This window comes from Rutidosis leptorrhynchoides, chromosome 1 (genome assembly GCF_046630445.1).
Source record: "Rutidosis leptorrhynchoides isolate AG116_Rl617_1_P2 chromosome 1, CSIRO_AGI_Rlap_v1, whole genome shotgun sequence".
Classification (NCBI taxonomy): Eukaryota; Viridiplantae; Streptophyta; class Magnoliopsida; order Asterales; family Asteraceae; genus Rutidosis; species Rutidosis leptorrhynchoides.
Window position 1 is genome coordinate 9,586,652 of NC_092333.1, and position 24,788 is coordinate 9,611,439.

The window sequence follows — 24,788 nt, forward strand, 5'->3', positions numbered from 1 at the left end:
ATTCTTCAAATAGAAAAAAAAAAAATTTAATAAATTGAGATAAATGGTGAATTTAAACATATTTTTATTAATTTCCGTCAACTTATGTTGGGTAAAAAAACTATATGAACTAAACTAAAATATACATTTATAAATTGTGCAATACAATCATCATTCATCAATATTCATATATCAAGTAAATATATTTATTTTGATGATGATTATATGATGAATGGGAGAACACATATCAACTAATTAATTATTATAATTGCTGATGTTTGAGTAAAACAAAAATTTAGTTAGATTGAGTTCAAATCCGAAGCACAAAGGACAAGCTATATGAATATGAACCATGCAATTTTGAGACGTTGATATGAAATTTTGGTGCCTACTCATTACTCAACTGTCTCAATTAAATAAAAACAACCACTCTTGGCGATACACGTGTATTAGTGGGCAACTTGGCATCTTCTTTGAGGTCAGCCACAAAACCAAAGCAAAATCATTGGGTGGTAACCAAAATTTCTTTAACATGAAATGTTATCTAGCTATGATTATTTTGCTTTCTTTTTTATGTATTATTTAGTTTTGATGAATAAATCTAATCATATTTGAAGATTAAGAAAACTAGTGGAAGAGGATGCAAAATTACAATTTTTCAAAATAAAACATAAAAATAATAATAAAAGAATGACTATGAAAACATCTATTATCATTATATACATTTTGATCAAGAAACAAAAAGTTAGATTGCAAAAACTTTAATAATCTTATAGCACATGATCGAGAGAAATGATAAAATAAGAGAGAAATGGTGATTTTTAAATGCTCTGGCACCTACAAATTAAAATTTTGATTTTTGAATTCAACCCATTAGATATTAGATATACATAACCTAATTGAAGGAGAAGAGTACCGGAATAAAAAGCGTGAGTACATGTGTCAACAAGACTTCAAGACTTTCAGTTTAAAATAAAATTAAGACATTCAATTTAAATTAACAAGCTTAACATTAAAGAGAAAATTATTTAAAAATACATTAAACTTTCACTAAATTTCTATTGTATGTATCAAGCATTCAAACTCATATTATATACATTCAACTTTTAAATATGTATTATTGTATGCATTCAACTTGTTATAGCAGGTAACCTTTCAGGTCACCTCAATTTCAAGAAATTTACAACATTGATCTCTTATGTTTGTAAATTCTAATTTCATCGATCCCTAGTGTTAGACATAACATTTTCATCTTCATCCATTCATCATCATCATTGAAAAACTAAGAACCCTAATTTGAAAAATCCATGATTTGAATCAAAATTATGAAAAACTTAACATACAAATTCAAATTTAATCTAAACTAAATGTGGTCATTCAAACATCTACTAAGATGCTATCGAATAATGCATTTAAAGAACATATAATGCATTTGATAACTAAAATACATTTAAATAACATATAATGCATCTACGCAAGAACTAAGCACATCAACATTAACAATTTTGACTTATAAAGATGCAATATATGTTCTTTAAATGTAATTTACTTATTCATAAGCATCTTAGCATATGTATAAATGACCACATTTAATGTAGATTAAATTTGAATTTATAGGTTAGGTTTTTCATAATTTTGATTCAAATTATGAATTTTTCAAATTAAGGTTTTTAGTTTTTCAATGATGATGATGAATGGATGACAATGAAATATTTTGTTTAACATTAGGGACAAATGAAATTGAAATTTACAAACATGAGGGACTAATGTAGTAAATTTTTGAAAAGTAAAATTGAAGTGATCCGGAAGGTTACCTGCTACAACATGTTGGATGCATACAATAGTACATATTTAAAAGTTGAATGCATACAATAGAAATTTTAAAAGTTGAATGTATACAATAAAAATTTGATAAAAGTTCGTTACATTTTCAAATAATTTTTCCTTATTTAAAGAACGGCAAATTAATTAATACTCTTTAAAGAAATATTATAATAATCACATCATCCAAGTTATCATAGAAAGACACATGACAAATACCTTATTTTTAAATTAGACATGTAAGCAAAAGTAATGACATCATTTTTTTTTATTTTTTTTTTTTAACAACGATTAATTATAGATACATTTTAGATATAGATAGATAGATAGATTAAAAGGTGCTAATTATATTAAAGTAGTAAGAAAATAGATAAATTTTGAATAGAACTTGGCCTAATTTAAAGTAGATGGTTGAATATAAATAAATGAAAAACATAAATGAAAGAAGTTAAAATAACAAATTATATTTCGGATATAGTAATTACCAGGCCCGGCCTTTGTGAAGTTCAAGGTGGGCTGATGAGCATAGCCCAATACTTATTGGCAATCCAAACTAGTAACTATACTTAAAGCCCAATAAATTGTATTTGCGTCTGGTTCTATTTAATTTGCCAAGTAAACCGATACACTCATTAATCTGTATTAAACACAATCCAATAAATTGTAACATTAACATAGGTATATGATTAGGCAGTTGTAACAATATTACTGTATAATTTAAGGAAAAAGGAAAAATATCAAACGATTTCATATAACTTATTTGGAAGCTAAAAAGGTTCTAATAATCACATAACAGTTACTTGAGAGATATCTGAAGAGACTTAATATTCTTATAAATTCTGGTTTTGAACTTTTTATTCTTTCATCAGCTTCACATTTTTTGGCTTAATCATGCCTTCTGGTCCAAAGAAAAGGAGAGCTGCAAAGAAGAAAAATGACACCATTGCAACAACTTCTGCAAATCCAACAGGTTATTAGTATAAACTTTTTTTTATTTTTTCATTGATTTTTATTACATGCTTTGGCTATTTTGGTGATCACTTGATTGACATTTTTTATACATTGCATCAATTATAGAAGAGAGACCGGTTGATGATGTGGAGCTGTCTAAAGTTGCAAGCAATATGTCGGAATTGACTGTTGGTGTTGATGTGAATACTAAAATTGTTATCGAAATGGGGTCGAAAGAAAATAAAGAAGAAAAGTCTATGATCGAACTAACCTCCGAGGAGGCCGAAAAAAATAAAAGTGATGATGTTTTCGAATGTTTTCTGCAAGAGCCACCAGTTTGTGGTGATACAAGTTGGTTAGATGTGCCCAAAAATGCTCAGATGGGCCTAGAAGATGGTGGTAATGGGTTCACATTCAATCAGCTTTTGAATAATGAGATATCATCCTCGAATGAAACTGGTGATCTTTTTGTGGAGTCGGTTGCCAAAGAGGTTCAAGATTCTGTTAAGGAGTCATTTGAAATCAGCAACAATGAGCCATCTGCAATTGAGCAACCTGTTTTGAACGATAATGATGTGTACGGTGATCAAATGGATGGTTTTGGAAGCGTAAAGATGTTGGTGAATGTGTTGGTTTGTCAATCTAATGAAATGAAGCTGCTTGCTGAAAAACAGAAGTGTCTTTCTGAATAAATGAATCTGAATCTGTCTAAACTTATGGACGTGTTCGATTCACGCAAGCTAATTTGAGTCTTATCAGCTCTTCACCTATATCGTTCATCGTTTCACGGGTGTTAATTTTACCTTCTTTTTTATTTTATTTGAAGTTTTACTTATGTTCAGATGAATGAACAACTTTTGAATTAAAGACATTTTTAATGCTTGATACTATGCATATTGGTACCATTTTGTGGTAATGCTTGATACTATGCATATTGGTACCATTTTTGAATTAAAGACATTTATTTTGAGTTGTTGGAGTAAGTCTGTTTATGTTCATTCCATGTGGCATATAATAAAAACTTGATTCAAAATGACACCATTTTGTTCTGTTTTTTTATTTATGTTCTCGTTTAACAACAATGTCTAGTCGATTAACAGGCGTATGATGTTTATAAATGAGAAAATGAGAATGAGAAAAAGAAACATACCAACAGTAACAACTAATCAATTTAACATCAAATTTCTATATAAATCATCACTCGTCCCACATTACTATAGAATGATGATAGTGTTCTGATAATTAGTGTCCTCGGGGCACTGACTATATCATCACTCGTTCCCCTATGACTTGTTTGACAACATTGACCCTCTGACCCTTTGATATACACCAAGTCACCAACACAGCTGATCCATTTGACGGTCATTAACCAAATGCCCCATCTGAAACACTGATTGGTCATACCCACCATTCAATTGAATATTAGACCGATTTTGATTCTTACTTTTAGTTTAAAAGAAAAAAGAAGGAAAACTATATATCATTGATACTGCTAGGGTGCAAACCAAAGTCCATCATCGGTCATGAGACAAAACAATATAAGTTCAAGAGTCCATCCTTTTCTAAAACCAATTGGTGATAGAGGGACTTCCCCTTAGACTTATATACATACATTTCTTTTGTCTCATGACCGATGTGAGACTTTGGTTTGCACCCTAACAAACCTCCCCTCAAACCCAAGTCCATCTGGGCCTCCCCTCCAACGATAGTCAGGATCCAACCTTACCGCCGCCAACTCGGAACTCTCAACCTGGTGGGAGGGCAGGGAGATTTCGATACAAGGCTTCCAAGATCAACTCATCGTGCCAGGGTCCCCTCGAACGATAGCTGGGTCAACACATCGTTGTACCTAACCGAGGGTGCGCCACATCGCTGCGTGCGATCGGGGTACGCCCATTGCGCCGTCCACCACATCGGGGCTATAGCCTAGCTCTGATACCACTTGTTAGGTGTTATGGACCCAAACAAGACCGGTGATTTAAACCAATCACCAAACCCACGAACGATAAACGATAAAATAAAGCATAACGATAAATGTAAACGACACGAGATTTAACGTGGTTATATCCCAACTCCAAAACACGGAGAAGAGTTTACTCCACGGGCGATAGAAACCGAGATGGCTCAAGCTAGTAACTAAGAGATTGGATTATCGCTCAGCGGTGTTTTTTGGTGTCGAAAGACTTCATTTCCTCGTAGGTTAACGAGTGAAGTGCGGCGTGATTCGGGTGACTCATCCGGCGGTATCAAAAGGAGTTGGTAATCGGCTAATCTGGAGTTATTGTGGGTTGTTTAAGAAACATAGTGACGGGTTGATGAAGATTGGGTGTTGTATAACGTCTCTTCGAGTGGGAGATTGTTGGAGTGCGAAGCGAGTTAAACAAGGATGTGAACATGAGTCAAGTTGAGAAAAGTTTCTGATTTGGATTTTGCCGTGGAGGCGTGGCGCGGCTAGAGCCTGACGAGGAATTTTCTAGAATCAAGTTTTCTTGTTCCCTAAGTTATTTCCTTGTTTGTTTTTGCCTATAAGTATGACCCTATGTAACCCTAACATGTGTGCACGAAAATTATAGTGAAGAATCTCTAGTTTGTGACGACCCGGAAATTTCCGATTAAATTTAAACTTAATCTTATTATGGTTTCGACACGATAAGCAAAGTATGTAATGTTGAGTCTAGAAAATTTTGGAATGATGTTCATATATTCAATTGACCTTCGACTGCTCTCGACGATTCACGAACAATTAATAGTAAATAGATATGTGTGTATGCATATATAAATAATAATTCGAAATATAAGTACTATATGTTGTTGTTATTAAAATAAATAAAATAAAAATAGGATATTATAATAATTATTATTTAAAATATATCTGTATATATAAATAAGGTATATTAAAAATAAATATTAAATGATTGTAATACTCGTTTGATGTTTCGTTTGATATTAAGCAAGTTAAATTCAAACTTATGTAATTTTAAAATAAACGGTGATTCGAAAATGAGTTTTACAAATTTTAAGCTTATTAATAATATATTTAAATGTTGTTTGTTAAATTTTAAAATTTTTATATTTTACTTGGGGGTTGGGAGTGAATAATTAATGTAATTTTTGTTTAATAGTTAATGCTCGAATTTTATATCATAATGACCAAAATAAATAAATATAGTTAATTTAAAAATATGAGATTTTTCTGAAGACTCTTATCCGCCACTGATTAATAACGAAGTACGATTTAACACTCCGCGAACTAAAAATATCTAAGTGTCGGCAGACTCAATTATCGTATTCCACACGTTTAAATTAAAGGTTGATTATAAGGTATTAAATTATTACTGTGATTACTTTTCTATCTTCACAAACTTGATTATATGATATTAAATATGCATACATAGCTTACAGACAACTTGATCATATGTTTTTGCATCCGTGATTTAGGGATTATTAGTGTGAGTATACAGTGTATCTTCTTTTACTTTATCACTAAATATAAGATACACACACTTACACATGTTAACAACCCACCATCTCATTCTCCAATTTCGTTTATCAAGAATCATCACACCCACAAAAACCTTCTATCATTACCCGTGCTTACTGCTTGGGTTTCTATTTCGAGTTATACAACCAAAACAACCCATGTAAACCCACCACTGTAGTTCTCATATTCTTGTAAACAACTTTAAATCTCCTTCTTGAGAGTGTACAACATTTTGGCAATACACAAATATCTCCATCACTTTGCAAACTTTGATCTCTGCTACCTTGCCGCCGTCTAAACAACCACCACCTACAGTCGCCATCACCACCTTCCACATTCTCTTTTACCATCGGTCTCCATCCATCTACAACCTCCACTACCACCATTTGACACCCACAACTTGCAAAGTCATCGTAGACTACATCACTCCCTTGAACCACCACCTTTCATTCTTTAAAAACTCACGATCAAAACCATCCGGAACAACCCCATTTCATCTCATATGTAATCCAAACATCACTTGAAACCGTTAACCGTAAATCACCTTCATCATCTTTCTTTGCTATCAATCGGTTCACCACTATCACTCACCATTGAACCAACTAAACCACCATCGTTGCAACCATTTCACCATCCTCACCGCCACTCTTTCTTCTCTCTCTCTCTCTCTCTCTCTCTCTCTCTCTTTCTCTCTCTCTCTCTCTCTCTCTCTCTATTTTATCACGAATCACCACTGCTCGCTGCTGCTATTTCCGTTTCTAATCACTGCTGCAAACCTTCGATTCATGTTGCAACCACTACTGCTACGTACATGTCTTCTGTTTCTGTTCAGTTACGAACACCACAACCAAAACCGTCATTTTACCAAAACTGTTTGCTTCTGTTAACCGTTAACCATATCAACTAATCACCATTATTATTTCTATTGTTGCTGCACATCTCCTTCTGGTCGACAACTTTCCTCACATTTCTTTTTGTCGACCACTAATAAAGTGAAACCCCACTTATGCAAACTTGTAATTATGTATTCAAGGACTACATGTTTCTGTTTTAAATCAATCGGTGGAATAATTGAAACAAGATAACGGGCTTATAATCCATACATTTTTACTTGGGCCAAATAATATGATTGGGCTGCATACCTAATTGTGTTGTTAGTCCAAGACCCAACATAAATAAGCCCAATACACATACGCTTGTTAATCTGTTTCTTTTACTGTATAACACTTCGTTGTTTTCTGTTGCAAACCGATTGGTGATGATGACGATTGACTATGAGAAGCTTGGTGATGATATGATCGTGATGATAATTAGATGATTTATGGCGACGGATGTATTGATGATGATGAAGGTAACACCGTAGGATGATGATGATCATGTTTACGCAAAAGATAATAATGATGAAATTATGATTATGATAATAATTATGAATATGATCATGAATATGATAATGATGATATGTTACTATGATATCGATGATGATTTCATGATGGTATGATGATGACTGTGTATTATAATTGATGATACCCTACTGCCGTTCCAATATTTCCATTACCAAAACCCACGAAACTTTTGTTCTGGTCGATTGAATTGTAGAATAAAAGGAAAAACAGATGAGAACTGGATATATAGGTTTAAGCTGTAAAGTAAAACAGAAAATTAGTGGCAGATAAGTGGTTAAGGAGTGTTTTTAGTTAAGCGGGAGGTCGAGGGTTCGAGTCCGGGCAATGGCATTCTATTTTTTTTTTTTTTGAAGCCTATTTTATGTGAGGTAGTAATTTTGTTATCTTATTATTATTATTATTATTATTATTATTATTATTATTATTATTATTATTATTATTATTATTGATTTGTTATTGTTATTGTTATTGTTATTATTATTATTATTGATATTATTAAAGTTATAATAATTATTATTATTATCAAAAGTATTATAATCACTATAAGTAGTAGTAATCTTATCATTTTAAGTAGTATTATGATTGTTATCATTGGTATTATTAATAACAATATTAGTATCATTATTATTAAAAACTATTATTATCATTTTTGTTATTAGTATTATCATAATTAATAAAGTTATTATTATTATTGTTAATAAATCATTATTATCAAAACTATCGTTTTAACAAATAGATATCTTGTACATATATTACATATATGTACATTATTATTATTATTATTATTATTATTATTATTATCTTGTACATTATTATTATTATTATTATTATTATTATTATTATTATTATTATTATTATTATTATTATTATTATTATTATTATTGATTTGTTATTGTTATTGTTATTATTGTTATTGTTATTATTATTATTATTGATATTATTAAAGTTATAATAATTATTATTATTATCAAAAGTATTATAATCACTATAAGTAGTAGTAATCTTATCATTTTAAGTAGTATTATGATTGTTATCATTGGTATTATTAATAACAATATTAGTATCATTATTATTAAAAACTATTATTATCATTTTTGTTATTAGTATTATCATAATTAATAAAGTTATTATTATTATTGTTAATAAATCATTATTATCAAAACTATCGTTTTAACAAATAGATATCTTGTACATATATTACATATATTAGGATTATATTAATATTTCATGCAATTATATAGCAAAAATATTAACATTACTTATATAAATACTTACATATAACAAACTAATGATATTTTAAATATAATACTAATCATATATATATATATATATATATATATATATATATATATATATATATATATATATATATATATATATATATATATATTATATATAAATATATTAACATAACTAAATGTATAAATATTAATCATTCTAAATATATATATATATAAAATAAATATATATATAATATATAATTTAAGATATAAAATAAACATACATTTTTAAATTGAAGTTACTAAAAAATTCTATAAAACTAATAATATATAAATATTATATATTAATAAATGAAATTAAGTGATTCTACGATTATATGTTTTGATATATATATGAATAATATAGATTCGTGAATCCGAGGCCAACCCTGCATTGTTCAGTTTCGTCATATGTATTTTTACTACAAAATACAGTATGGTGAGTTTCATTTGCTCCCTTTTTAAATGCTTTTGCAATATATATTTTTGGGACTGAGAATACATGCGCTTTTATAAATGTTTGACGAAATAGACACAAGTACTTAAAACTACATTCTATGGTTGGATTATTAAATCGAATATGCCCCTTTTTAGTCTAGTAATCTAAGAATTAGGGAACAGACACCCTAATTGACGCGAATCCTAAAGATAGATCTATTGGGCCCAACAAGCCCCATCCAAAGTACCGGATGCTTTAGTACTTCGAATTTATCATGTCCGAAGGGAGTCCCGAAATGATGGAAATATTCTATATGCATCTTGTTAAGGTCGGTTACCAGGTGTTCAATCCATATGAATGATATTTTGGTCTCTATGCATGGGACGTATATTTATGAGAACTGAAAATGAAAATCTTGTGGTCTATTAAAATGATGTAAATGATTATTTATGTTAAACTAATGAACTCACCAACCTTTTGGTTGACACTTTAAAGCATGTTTATTCTCAGGTATGAAAGAAATCTTCCGCTGTGCATTTGCTCATTTTAGAGATATTACTTGGAGTCTGGAGTCATTCATGACATATTTCAAAAGACGTTGCATTCGAGTCGTTGAGTTCATCAAGATTATTATTAAGTCATTTATAGTTGGATATATTATGAAATGGTATGCATGCCGTCAACTTTCGATGAAATGAAAGTTTGTCTTTTAAAAACGAAGGCAATGTTTGTAAAATGTATCATATAGAGGTCAAGTACCTCGCGATGTAACCAAATATAATGTATTCGTCCAGATGGATTAGGACGGGTCACGATATGGTTTGCGCCCGTGGAGTAAACTCTTCTCCGTGTTTTGGAGTTGAGATATAACCACGTTAAATCTCGTGTCGTTTACATTTATCGTTATACTTTATTTTATCGTTTATCGTTCGTGGATTTGGTGATTGGTTTAAATCACCGGTCTTGTTTGGGTCCATAATTCCTAACATAAACATGTTTACAAGTATGATTAGTTCTCTTTGAATACACTGACCCGTCTGACCCATCACCCATATGACATATGTTAATACATTGACCTGACTGACCACCCTTTGGTATACACTGACATGGCTGATCCATGTGATACGACAGCGTCATTGACCCAACTGACCCGTTTAAATACACCAATCTGTCGTCTGTTTGAATATTTTGACCCATTTGAATATTGAATACTTCCTTGAAAATAGAAGGAAAAATTACATTTAATGAATTTTATTTTTTGGACATCAGTTTGGGATCACCCAGAGGACTAAACCATCCACTCGTTCATCTCTTGTAGTTGCATAACCAGCCCCCAACTACTGCCCTGGAGGAAATCTGGACCAATCCGAGGGCATGGCCGGTAAAACCTCCATCCCCGTTGCCCCCGCACTAAGCGAAAGACGACCTAGGAGGATACTTCAGGTCAGGGACAGAAACTAAAATTTTGACAAACAACAATGTTGTGATCTAATAAAGACAAAGAAATAACATATCTGATGAATGCTAGCATATTTATGAAGTTTGGTTAAGGATATCCAAAAACATTTTGTGTCTCAAATATATATGTTTTTTTTAACGATAAGGTAACTAATATTGTATTTAGTGTTCTTTTCTTTCCGGGTTTGGTTTAATTGGAATTATTGATTCTTGATTTGGGTTGCATATATCAGGTTGTATTCTAAACTGAATAATTAATAAAGTCAGTTAACTGTATCAAACACAACCCAAATAATTGTAATAAATAGTAACATTGGTATATGATTAGACAGTTGAATTAGATTATGATTAAAGAAGAAAGATCAAAAGACATCATATTAACTTATTTGGAAGCTTAAAGGTTCTAATAATTACCTCACAATTACTTAAGAGATATATGAAGAGACATTATATTCTTATAAATTCTTGTTTAGAACCTTTAATCCTTTCATCATCAACTTCATATTTTCTAGCTTATAATCATAAATGTGCCGTTTGGTCCAAGGAAAAGGAGAGTGCAAAGAAGAAGAATGACTCCACTGTAACATCATCTGCAAATCCTACTGGTTAAAATTATGACCTTTTTTGTTGATTTTGAGGACATGTTTTGTTCTATTTTGGTGATCACTTTATCCGACTTTTTTTGTATATTTCTAAAAAATATGTTAAAGACACAATTCATATCAAAACAATAATAATGACCTATAAGGAGTTGAACAACCTGATTTGAACGATAATGATGCGTACAGTGACCAAACGTATTTTTATTAAAAAGTAAAGATATTGGTAGTCAGTCAAATGGAGTAAAGATGCTCGCTGAACTTTATTTGGATGAGGTCAATTCATACAACCTAACGGTCGACGAGATAGCATTTAGCATCCTCAAATGAAACTGGAGATCTTTTTGTGAAGTCAGTTCAAAAAGAGGTTCGAGACTCTGTAAAAGAGTCATTTGAAATCAGTAACAATGAGTCACAGTAGTTGATCAAAGTGGTTTGAACGATGAAGTTATGCGCAGCTATCGTGTTATTGAAAGAACAAAGGTAAAGGTGGATCAGTTGATTTGTCACTCTATTGAAATTAAGTTGATCGCTGAAAACTTTTTGGATGAGTTCTATTCAGGCAGCTAGTTTGAAGATTCTCTTTTTAATCCTACCAGCTCTTTAACGATACATTTTTATCGTTTCATGAGTCTTAATTTTCCCTTTTTATGTTATTTGAAGTTTTATTTATGTTCAGATGAATGAACTACTTTTAAATATTTGGCATATTAACTATCTAAAATGGCTATGACCACATTTTGGTATGGTGTGTGTTTGGATGAAACTAGCTGGAGCTGGAGCTTGTAGCTGAAGTTGGAGTTTATGGACTACAGCTGGAGCTGGAACTTATTTTTGAAGTTGGTAGCTGGAGCTTATTATTTTCTTTAAGTGTTTGGTAAACTAGCTGGAGCTTATTTTCCAATTCATAAGCTCTATTTTTTTTCATAAGCTACTAGAAGTAGCTTATTTTTTTAGAGCTTATGATTTTCATAAGCTCTACTTTTTATGTCTACCAAACAAAGCTTATTACTTGGAGCTTATTAAAATCATAAGCTTAAGCTCCCATAAACTCTCATAAGCTTCCATAAACTCTTGCGCCAAACACAGCCATGGTAAGGTTTGAAAAATGGAGGATTTGATAGTAACAATTAGGCTACCAGTTTCATTTGTTAAAAACTACTGCAATGCTATATATTATAAACACATCCAACTTTAAATTCAAAAACAACATAACAAATACAGATACGTAGTAGTAATAAACAAGGAGACTTTGGTAGATATCATTGGGCACATATACAATCATATGTCTGAACTTTTAAACACTGACCGGGCAGATCCACCTTACAAGTTTGAGTCATTGACCCAACTGACCCGTTTTATTATTCTATTTAATTAAGACATTAAGACAAAATTGCCCAAATCGTCTCTGTGTTTATGACTTTTTGCTCAGATCGTCCATGTGTTAACAAAACTGCATAAATCATCCTTAAATGCCAAATAACGTCCCGATTTAGTCTCTGCCTTAACTTTTGTTAAACTCTCCGTTAGTCAAAAATACACGATGGTCCCTGAAGTTTCTTAAAAAATTGCAATAAAGATCTTCTTCATCATCTTCAAGATGAAGCTTTAGTAAACAAAGATCATCTTCATCTTGAAGACCTAATAATAATAATAATAATAATGATAATAATAATAATGATAATAATGATAATATAATAATAATAATAATGATAATGATAATAATAATAATAATGATAATGATAATGATGATAATATAGTATAATGATGATAATGATAATGATGATAATGAAAAATGATGATAATGATAATGATAATAATGATAATGATAATGATAATGATAATGATAATAATAATAATAATAATAATAATTGTGACGATCGCTCCAAATCCATATGGACGAACACGTCATTCATCGATTTCATTGCGAGGTATTTGACCTCTATATGATACATTTTGTAAACATTGCATTCTTTTGAAAAGGCACACCATAAATGAATATTTAAATCAAAGGTTTTCGACAGCTGATGATTTCTACATATAGACAATCACCGTAAATAATAGTTTACAATAATACTTTCTTTGACAAAGCAGTCAAAATAAGATACATGGTGATGATTTGGTGAATGCAACGTTTCCTTAAAAAATATGCCATGTAAGACTCCATGCACATAGCTTGTCTAACATATAATCAAACAGCGGAAGACTTCTAGAAAACCTGAGAACAAACATGCTAACAAGTGTCAACACAAAGGTTGGTGAGTTCATAGTTTTAATGTATCATATAATCTGTATATAAAGGTGGATCACAAGATTTCAGTTGTTTCATCCGAAACGTTTATCAAAATATTCTACGAAATTGAGCACCTTGGTAACTAAACTTAACGTATATATAATTTGTACCCTTTGTATAATCATCTTAATAATACACGCAAACCAACGTGTACGCTTCTCAAATAGCATACGTCCATTAAAAGGCTAGCGCTCTAGCTCGGACGGGGATATCAAGCCCTATGGATCCATATACCTCTATTCGCGCCCATCGGTTCTTATAACCGACAGTTACTAGTTACCAAAGCTAAGGGATTTCCGGTTCAAACTCGGTGTAGAATTTAGTATGTACTTGTATCCATTGCGTTTTTAAAATAAAGTGCATGTATTCTCAGCCCAAAAATATATTGCAAAAGCAATTAAAAAGAGATCAATGAAACTCACCTTAGCAGCATATAAAGTCGTTCACCAAAATGTGATCGAAACTCGGATTACCAAATAATCGTAGATCTCAACCTAGAGAACATATGTTGGTCAATAAATGTCTATCAAGCTAGGTCAGGTCATAGTGTATCACAATCCTAATGCTCGAGATCGACATACAAAAGTTATCCAAAGTCGTTTCAAAAAGTCAATTTTGACATTAGTTCAATAAAACGAGACATACCTTATATAAGGAGTCATTTACTCGGTTGGTAATATTCAAAAATCCATTTTATCAATCTCGTAAACAAGTTGTTTAAATCTTAATTGCAGATTCAAAAGCAATTTCAATTAACGTCAATCATAAGTCAGTTGATCATATCTCTTAATTCGTTCATCGAAACTATTCGATATCTAAATGAAAAGTCATTGATTTTTCGCCAGCTTTCCAAAAACATGCATATCATATACCTTTTACCAGTAACATATGTATTTAATTCGTGATTCATCATAAACTGTTTAACGACAAAATTTATCATACAAGCATGTATAAATATATATACTCGAGCACTAGACATGGATACACAATTAATATATAAAAGATAAAATATGAGTGCTTACGTATCAATATTGAGATTCAATATTGTAGGAAAGTACGTAGACGTAACGGAGAAGATAAACACTAGATTTGATTCACAAATATACCCCCGAACATTACCCATAATCTCCTTGGCAATAACCCATAATTTTCTTAGCTTTAACCCGTTTGAAAATCCATTTTAAAAGTGACACGCTCATAACCTCGTCGTAGTAGTTTATGTATAATACTAATTAATAATACTAATAATAATAAGATTAATAATAATATTAATTTTAATAATAATAATAATAATAATAATAATAAATAATAATAATAATAATAATAATAATAATAATAATAATAATAATATATAAATATATACATAGAGAAAGATATCGAGAGATATAGATTGATGAAACTGGACCAGATCGACGAGCTTTTATAGGTGGCCTGAATTTCCCTGCCATGCGATCGCATGGCTGTTGTGAGGGGACTCCATGCGATCGCATGGACCCCTTTTCCAGCTCACATAATTAAATATTAATATATATAATATATTTAGTTTGTAATTAAATATTATAATTAATATAATATATATAATTAAATATTTTGTAATTTAGTTTGTCGACGTAATTAAATATTAATATATATATAATATATATTTAATTTATATAATTAATTATATATTATATTAAATTTACGTGCATAGTTGACTTGTAACTTTTGCTCCGATAAGTCGTACGTCGTCACTCGACTTATGTCCCGGTTCCGGTTTTTCGAACGTCCCTTCGTACGCTGAGAAAACTTGTAATTTACATTTTGAGACACGTACCTTTGTCAAAATATAGCCTTAAATTATCCCTAAATTATATCACTAGAATTGTAACTTATACACTTGAGTGTTTTGGTCATTTACTTCGATAAATCATCGTCTCGCTATTTGTTAATATATATATATAATATATACATTTTCATTTTGAAATAGTGTTTTACTGTAACAAAGTTACTGTAGCAAATAGTGATTTTCAAAAACACTGTAGCTTTTCGGGTACTGTAGAAATTCAAAAATACTGTAGCAAATTAGTTATATATATATATATATATATATATATATATATATATATATATATATATATATATATATATATATATATATATATATATATATATACTTAAACGTTTTAGTTAACTTATCTAAATATTAATCGAATCAATAATCGAATGTTAATATCGTTTACTAAATAACTTGAAATCATATATATATATATATATATATATATATATATATATATATATATATATATATATATATATATATATATGCACATTAAGTTATATATATATATATATTGTTCGTGAATCTTCGAGAACAGTCAAAGAATAATTGATTACATGAATATAGTTCCAAAACTTTGAGACTCAACATTACAGACTTTGCTTATCGTGTCGAAAACATTAAATCATTTAAAGATAAAGTTTAAATTTGGTCAGAAATTTCCGGGTAATCACAATAATAATAATAATAATAATAATAATAATAATAATAATAATAATAATAATAATAATAATAATAATAATAATAATAATAATAATAATAATAATAATAATGATAAACAGCTTACGTACATGATTCGTTTATGTACCAACTAAGTGTCGATGAAATCATCTGAAAATTGCTAATATTACTTTTATGGTACGCTTGTTTCAATTGCTATAAATATCCTTTTTTTTTTTTACTTACAGTTTTATAACGCGTTCATCTAAAAGTGTGAATGAACAAACCTGCATAATGGTTTTATACTGTCCAACTTCTTTGTCACTCTCTCTTTATTAGACTTTCTGTTCATATGACATTGACATCTTTATTTTATGTATAACATAATTAGTCAGCTTTTCATTGTATACAATTTATGTTTTAAATTTAATACTTAAACATTAATAACTATAACAAAATGAAATAAATAATATGTTTCAAATCAATATTAAAATATTTAAAATTAACATAATTTGAATGTTCTTGTTGTTTTATAGTAAAGTGCGGGAGTAAAAAAATAAAGAGAAAAAGAAAAGAGGGGAAAAGAAGTAAAATAAAAGAGTTTAAATCAAATGAAAGAAAGTGATCGAGAAAAAATAGATGAACTTATATAAATATTGTAAGAAAAGTTAAATTAAAAAAGACTTTAGAAGTACTCCGTAAAAATAGGAGTGGAGGATTGAATTAGAAATAAAAAAACATCAATGGTTCATTATGAAAGGTTAAAAGAAAGAGGAATTAATTAATAGGTAAACGGGAAAAAAAAGGAAAACCAAGGAAAGAGATTAAAAGGATTCGAATCTCGAACCATTCGCTTAAACCCAAGGCGTTTAACCAATGCACCAAGCTTTTCTTTTTTGTTGTATTTCGCATCTGTTTGTATATATTAAAGTGGTTTTTAAAGTCAAAATTGAAGTCGAAATTGGCTAGTTGCTTTACCCCTCAATTTTAATTTTATTACAACTTTAGACTAATTAAACAGTACCCGATTTCATTTTCTCTTTGAATATATTTATTTATTATAATTATATAATTATATCTACATATCTAAATGAGAAAGCCCAAATGAATAGTAACTTTAATGGGTTTCACAAACTTACAACAAACTTTTCCTTTTCTACAATTCAACACCACTCTTTCTAACATTTATATCTATATATCTAAATGAGAAAGCCCAAATGAATAGTAACTTTAATGGGCTTCACAAACTTACAACAAACTTTTCCTTTTCTACAATTCAACACCACTCTTTCTAACATTTAACTTTATACTTTTCACAACATTACCGCAAATTTCTCACACACAAAACCTCTCATTCATTATAAACCCGCCACACAATTTTTACTATCTAATAACTATTCATTATTATTATTATTATTATTATTATTATTATTATTATTATTATTATTATTATTATTATTATTATTATTATTATTATTATTGTTGTTGTTGTTGTTATTATTATTGTTATTATTGTTATCATCATCATCATCATCATCATCATCATCATGTTATATTTATATATCTAAATAAGAAAGTCCAAATGAATAGTAAACTTAATAGGCTTCACAAACTTACAACAAATTTTTCCTTTTTTACAATTCAACACTACTCTTTCTAACATTTAACTTTATAGTTTTCACAACATTATCACAAACTTCTAACACACAAAACCTCTCATTCATTATAAACCCGCCACACAATTTTTACTATCTAATAACTATTCATTATTATTATTATTGTTATTATTGTTATCATCATCATCATCATCATCATCATGTAATAGGGAAAATGAATAGTGAAGTTCATAAGGTTTACAAAATTACAATAAACTTTAAAAAAAAAAAAAAATCAACCACACCCTTTATAATAGTTAACTTTATAGCTTTTATAAACTTACAAAAAACTTTTCACATTTTATAATTTAAACATAAAACATCTCATTCATTATAAATCGACCACATAATTATATTATACCTATTTACTAAAAGGTAAAACCTTATAAATAGTGCACTTTATGGTTTCTATAATTTTACAACAAACTTTCAATCTTCAGTAATTCAACCACAACCATTATTATCATTATGGTTTAACTTTACGTTTATTAGAAATCAAACACATAACATTCCATTTACTAATAATCAACCACATAACTTTTCACTTATTACAAATCGTTAATGTTGCTACTATTAATATAATTGTTATTTTTATGTTATTGTTATTATTTAATTTTTTTTATACTTTGAGTTTTTTTTTACCCATTTCAGTTTATGTCATTTGCTTCTATTTTTTCTTTACTTTTCATAATCGAATTTAGCTAACGTTCTTCCGTCGCATCGCGATGACGCCACAACTAGTTATAATTATAATATAAATACAATTAATATTTAGTAATGAAGTGCCTACCCGAGATCTTACTTTAACATATTCTTTGGTTATTACCAAACAAAACAAAATTAAAATCAACATCTTTATTTCAATTTCAATCATCAAACCCCATAGAAAAAGGGAGGTGATATTCACACACCAATTTTTGATTCATACACACTTTTTACTATAAAACTTACAATTATAACCTTAAATTTATCTTGAGACTTGAGCCTCTATTATTATAAGAAAGGACATTGTTGTAAAAAACCCGATTACTCGCCGATTAATCCCCGATTAATCATTTTTAGGAGCATTCCGTTCCGATTTCATAAAATCCGTTTAATTAAATGGTTAACTCAATTGATGGATCAAAATCGAATTTGGTAATCAAAATCAGTCAAAGTAAAAAATGGTTAACATTTTACCATAAATTTAAACTAGAATTGTATAGTTTTGAATCAAAATAAACAATTTTAGACAATTATGTTAAACATTATCTTTATATTTATGATTTTTTTCTATAGTTACACATATAATTTTTAAAATTTAATATTTTAATATATACAGTACAATCCGATTAATCTTCGATTAATTCCCGAATTTTCGATTATTCCTTTCAAAGTCTCAATCAATTAATGAATTTTGCAACCTTGAACAAGGACATAATAGTCAATTAGGTCATCCCCATAGAAAAAACGTTCTCTTTCTTAAACAACACACCAACATACATCACGAACCTTCCTCTCTACATCAAGAAATTATTTTGTATACAATCAAACCCAGACTTTAATTTTAAGTGTCTGGATCACTTGTTATCTTGTTCTGTTGGATGGCTTCTGGATCTTCAAAAGGTTTTGATTTTGCATCGGATGATATTCTTTGTTCATACGAAAATTACACAAATCAAGAAGCTTCAAACGGCAGTCACTCCGATTCTGCAATCACCGCTAATCTAGCTAAAGTATATAATTTTATGTATCTTTTTTGGCATACCCATATGTGTTCATCATGTTTCTTGAAATTGAATTTGTGGTTTTGTGATTTTTTGGTTTTTTATGTGTTTAATTTTGTGTTGATTTTGTAAAGTATACAACTTTATGTATCTGTTTGTCATACCCATATATGTTCTTGTAGAATTAAAAATTTTAAGTTATGTTTATATGATTTTTGGGGGTTTATTTTGTTGATCGTGATTTGGGTTTGTGTTAGTTTTGCTAAAGTATATAACTTTATGTATCTTTTTGTCAAAACCCCCGTGTGTTCTTCATGTGCCTTGAATTTTTTTTGTGTTTTTATAATACGAGTATGTTTTTTCTTTTTGATTATTTGAGATTGCATTAATTGATTGAGTTTGGTTTTTTTGCGAGTAATCTATGTGTTATTTGATGATGATTATTGAGTTTGTAGATCAATTTCTTTGTTAATCTTTAATGCTACATCTACCCCTGAGGTGGAGATTGGGTATTTTATATAATGGCTTATGTGCTTATATTTAAATGTGTAAAAGCTTATCCAAGATTAGGTTTCTAGAATTGTATTAAGTTCCTTAACTGTGATTCGAGTATTAGTTTATCCGAACACCGTATGCTGTAGTTTATGTTTTTTGACTGTTGATTTAATGAGAATATGCTTCTTGATAGTTTGATAATTTCAATAAAAATGTGTAAATTATTTATATTTATAGATTATAATAATTATATACTGTTGATTGTTGAATTATTGATGGTGATGTTGATGGATGTTTCAGATTATTGTGTGATTAACAATATAGTACTATTTTGTAAGTGTAAAGCTGGGAACTTACTTTTTGTTTTAAAATTACTAAATTGTAAATTCTGCAAGCAGGAATTTAACAAAAACAGAATGGCAAGAACATCGGTGTTCCCGACATCATCTTACAATCCAGCGGATGATTCTAGTAACGAAGAAGTGATTATCTTGGCTGTTGAGAGATCAATGAAGAAACATACTGACAATCTAATGCGTTTTCTCGAAGGGATTAGTTCACGTTTATCACAATTGGAGTTATATTGCTACAATCTTGATAAATCAATTGGCGAAATGCGGTCTGATCTGACTCGTGATCATGAAGAGTCAGATGCAAAACTCAAGTTTCTAGAGAAGCATGTTCAAGAGGTATGTTACCAGAAATTCAATCCATTTTCGTATGAACAAATCGATTGGCTTGTGTTTTATCTAAAAATATTCATTTTGACAAAAACTGTCAGTTGCCTTATTGGTCAACTCGGACCGTTTCAACTTCTCATTTTGACTTGTCACCTAACTTTATTCCTTCCATATGCAAATTGATTCTGATTGGATAACGCGTTTTGTGTAATGATCATTGATTCAGGTTCACAGGTCTGTACAGATATTGAGGGATAAACAGGAACTTGCAGATACCCAAAAGGAACTTGCAAAACTTCAGCTCGCACAAAAAGAATCGTCTTCTAGTCATAGCTCTCAACAAAACGTGAATCGACCTTCAACACCCGATGCCAAAGAAAACGACAATTCTGCAGATTCGCATGGTCAGCAATTAGCTCTTGCACTGCCCAATCAGTTTGCTCCACCTCAGCCACAAAGGATTGCACAACCGATGAGTCAGCCACTGGCATATTACCCACCACAACATGGCCCCACACAACTCAACCCGACCCAGTATCCACAATCTCAATTGCCACCGCCACCACCACCACCCCAACAGCTGCAACAACAACCGCCACCCCAACAACCACTGCCGCAGCAACCGCCACCACAACAACCGCTGCAGCAGCAACCGCCGCCGCCACATCAGATGCAGACGATGGCCCCACCATACCCACAACAGTGGGCCCCACAGGTTCAGCCACAGCCGTCAAGACCGTCATCACCTCAGGTTTACCCTCACCCTCAGTACCCCGAACCGATGCCAAACAGTATGCCGATGCATATGCGATACTCAGCCGGGCCTCCACCTGCCTCTAACCAACTACCGACGTACACGTACGGCGGCCCTACACAGACAGTGCAGCCGCAACAACCGCCACATCATCAACCACCACCACCAGCACAACATCTCAAGCCTGCGTATGGACAGCAAAGTGATGGTTACACCCAGAGTGGGCCTCCACAAGGGAATGCATATATGATGTACGATAACCAAGCGGGTAACAGTCACTTAACTCAGGGCGGTTATCCTCCAAATCCGCAACACACCGGTCCGGCTGGTGCTGCCGGAGGAGGTGGTGGTGGCGGTGGTATGGTGTCACGTCATGTACAACAGTCGATGCGTAATCATCCGTACAATGAGCTTGTTGATAAGTTGGTTAGCATGGGGTACCGAAGTGATCATGTTATGAGTGTGATTCAGAGGCTAGATGAATCTGGACAAACTGTTGATTTTAATGCGGTGCTCGATAGGTTGAATGGACATCCATCAGGATGGTGAGGGTGATAAACCAAGTACGTTCCATTTTATTGCATGTCTTATTATTTGTGTGTCTTGTAACATATTAATATTAATATTTATGTTTAGAATAAATAAATACTAATGTGATTTGTCGCGTGTGCTGCGTGTATGGATGGAGGGAGATATTTTTTGTTTCGTATCTCTCTGTTGCAGCATTTTTTGTGACTGGTGTTGTTCTGTGACTTTGTATATGTAAAGTTTGACGTGGGAGAATAAAAAAAGTCTTCATCTTTAGTTGGCATTTGAAAGCTGGTTTGATTGTGCTTATGTGCTGAAGTTTTTTTTTTATTGCGTTCATTGTTTTTGATATTATGATATATGATCCGTGTCTGAGTTCTGGTACCAGTCCTGTTTATTAGCAGAAAGTTGATGAGCTTATATGTGATATCTTTGTCGTATTATGGGGCGTTATGGGCAACATTTTTTACGGGCGTCGATGAACTTTCAACGGGCATTACACTATCGATGAACTTTCAACGGGCATTACACTATCGATGAACTTTCAACGGGCATTACACTATCGATGAACTTTCAACGGGCATTAAACAGACGGTGTACGTATATCTATGTCTCCACCTTAGAACATATCGAATGGCTAGATTTATCATGTTTAACTCCTTTGTCCCAATAAGGTGGTTGGCCGAGCTAATTGCATTTGTAACACCATTGGAAATTGGATCCATTAAGTTCCACCAATTATGAAGACTACGCCAAATACTCAGGTGTTAATGTCACCACCCTTGTGTTTGTGATGACCGTACATGGGGATTCTAATTAAAATGCCTAACCACATCACTAAATTCCAAAAAGTGTTAGGGTAAAATGGATAAGTTTTTCTAGATATTTTTCTTATTTAAACCATAGATAATGGTACTACGTGAAGTGAAAGATGAGTACTTTTTGGGTTATGAATCTGACATGACAATGATGAAGAATGAGGGAGTTGTAATGGGGAACGTTTGTTGGAAGGGTGTAGAAATTTTGTGGGTGATGTGTTAAAATTTGATTGATATTTGATAGATAAATAATAAAAAGTGCGAGAGAGAAATTAACCCCAACCAATCATCACTTACCACCTAACCTTCTTTCCCCCTCCCTCTTGCGTTTCACATTGACCAACATCCCAACCAAAATCGTTCACAAATGCTCCATTACAGGCGTTTGTCTTGATACGTAGGCGTGTTCATGGAGACAAACGCTAGGTTATCCATGATCTTAGATGTAATCCATTTTAATCAAGTTATTTCATTAATGTAATATCCTTTTCAAAAGTGTAAGGCATTACTTATTCTAGTTTTCATGTGAATCTAAATGCTAAATACTTGCTACAAAATATTGTAACTTGATTAGAGATCATTATTTTATTGTTTCAATGGGGATTATTTCTTGTTCTTTGTTTTCTTCGTTTAACTCGCTGACGTGATTCTTCAAATCGGATGACGTCATATGTCGATACTTATTTCCAGCTAGCGACTAATAAGTATCAGTAGAACACTAGAACTACTTAGCGTGATGGGGTTGCCAATTGATTTTACCAAAAACTCATAAACTTTGACTTTTTGCTCTGCTATTTAGAGACGGATTTTAACACGACCGGATGCAACACGAAGCTTGAAGGAGTAATAAAGAACCTGAAACTCTAATCATATCGATCTATGAATGCTTTTGTTAATGTCCGTTAGCCTCGGGGACCGCATACGCAGGTAACCGGTTATCAATAGCCTACGTTAGAACACTTTTTGAAAGTATGTGACCCAGACTGATATTTTTCTGGGTATATAGCCTACATTAAAACAAAGTTAAAGTATATAACATATTTATAACTTTATAACTTATAATTTATTTATTTATTATTACGTGCTACGAGTATTATTAAGTTATTATTCTTTTAAATAGGAGGAAATAAAAGATTTGAGTAGCATGTGGAGAGCGGGTAGCTTTTGAAGAAATTGGGGGACAATAGATGAATATCCCATTCTTTACTGAATTTGTTTAATACTCCGTATTTTTTATTTTTTAATTTTAAAATAGAAAAGAAAATAAATAGTTTCATACATAAAAATCGACTTAAAGCGTGAAAAGCGATCTCACGGTGTCATGCTTTTGGTTAGTGTTGACACTCTAAAATGAGCCAAATTATATTTCCTAGTCATGTAATGTGGGTCTTATATATGTGGCTATATATAAGACCCCAATGATGCCTTTGTCAAGTGCTTGTCACATTTGAGCCCATGGTATGTAATAAGAAGTTGACCATTTGACTTATTCTTTCAACATTCATACCATGTTCATCACATAATCATACATATTCATGTTTATAGGGACTAACATTTGGGGATGAACCTAACTATCTTCTTCTTTGGAAATTAGAATCTTTCTTGATCATATGTGTGAATCTCCAGAAGTAATGCTTTGACTTTGTCTTTGAAGTCCGAGTTCTATACCGTACATGTATGGAAGTCTTATTGTGAAGCGCGAGTCCTATACTGAGTGTATAGAAATCATTATATGAAGATCGAGTCCAATACCGAGTGTATGGAAGTCATGATATAAAGTCCGAGTCCCGTACGGAATTGCACGGAAGTCATTTTCTAACATCAACCATTTGCATATCTCCCCCAAAATGATGAATCTTTTTCTACAAAAGGCATTATTTTCAATTGGTTGATGTTGATCGGAGAGGATTCGGTAATTGAATCATCAAAAGTTAACCAAATGGTAACTCCGTTAGTCTCCGTTAAGCTTTCGTTGGTTGAAATGTACTACCAT

The 24,788-nt window shown here is 31.1% G+C and overlaps 1 protein-coding gene across 2 annotated transcripts; it reads left to right on the top strand.

The window, feature by feature from the left end:
* The first annotated feature begins 19,256 nt into the window (after window positions 1-19,256).
* Window positions 19,257-22,260, top strand: LOC139856196 (uncharacterized). 2 transcript variants are annotated; one of them, XM_071845451.1, is made up of 3 exons: window positions 19,257-19,529; window positions 20,414-20,704; window positions 20,922-22,260. In XM_071845451.1, exons 1-3 carry the CDS (start codon window positions 19,398-19,400, stop codon window positions 21,996-21,998), a joined length of 1,500 nt encoding a protein of 499 aa, XP_071701552.1. In that variant the 5' UTR covers window positions 19,257-19,397; the 3' UTR covers window positions 21,999-22,260. The 2 variants fall into 2 exon arrangements, with proteins under 2 accessions (XP_071701552.1, XP_071701559.1); XM_071845458.1 differs by having other exon boundaries at window positions 19,257-19,505.
* The last annotated feature ends 2,528 nt before the right edge of the window (window positions 22,261-24,788 follow it).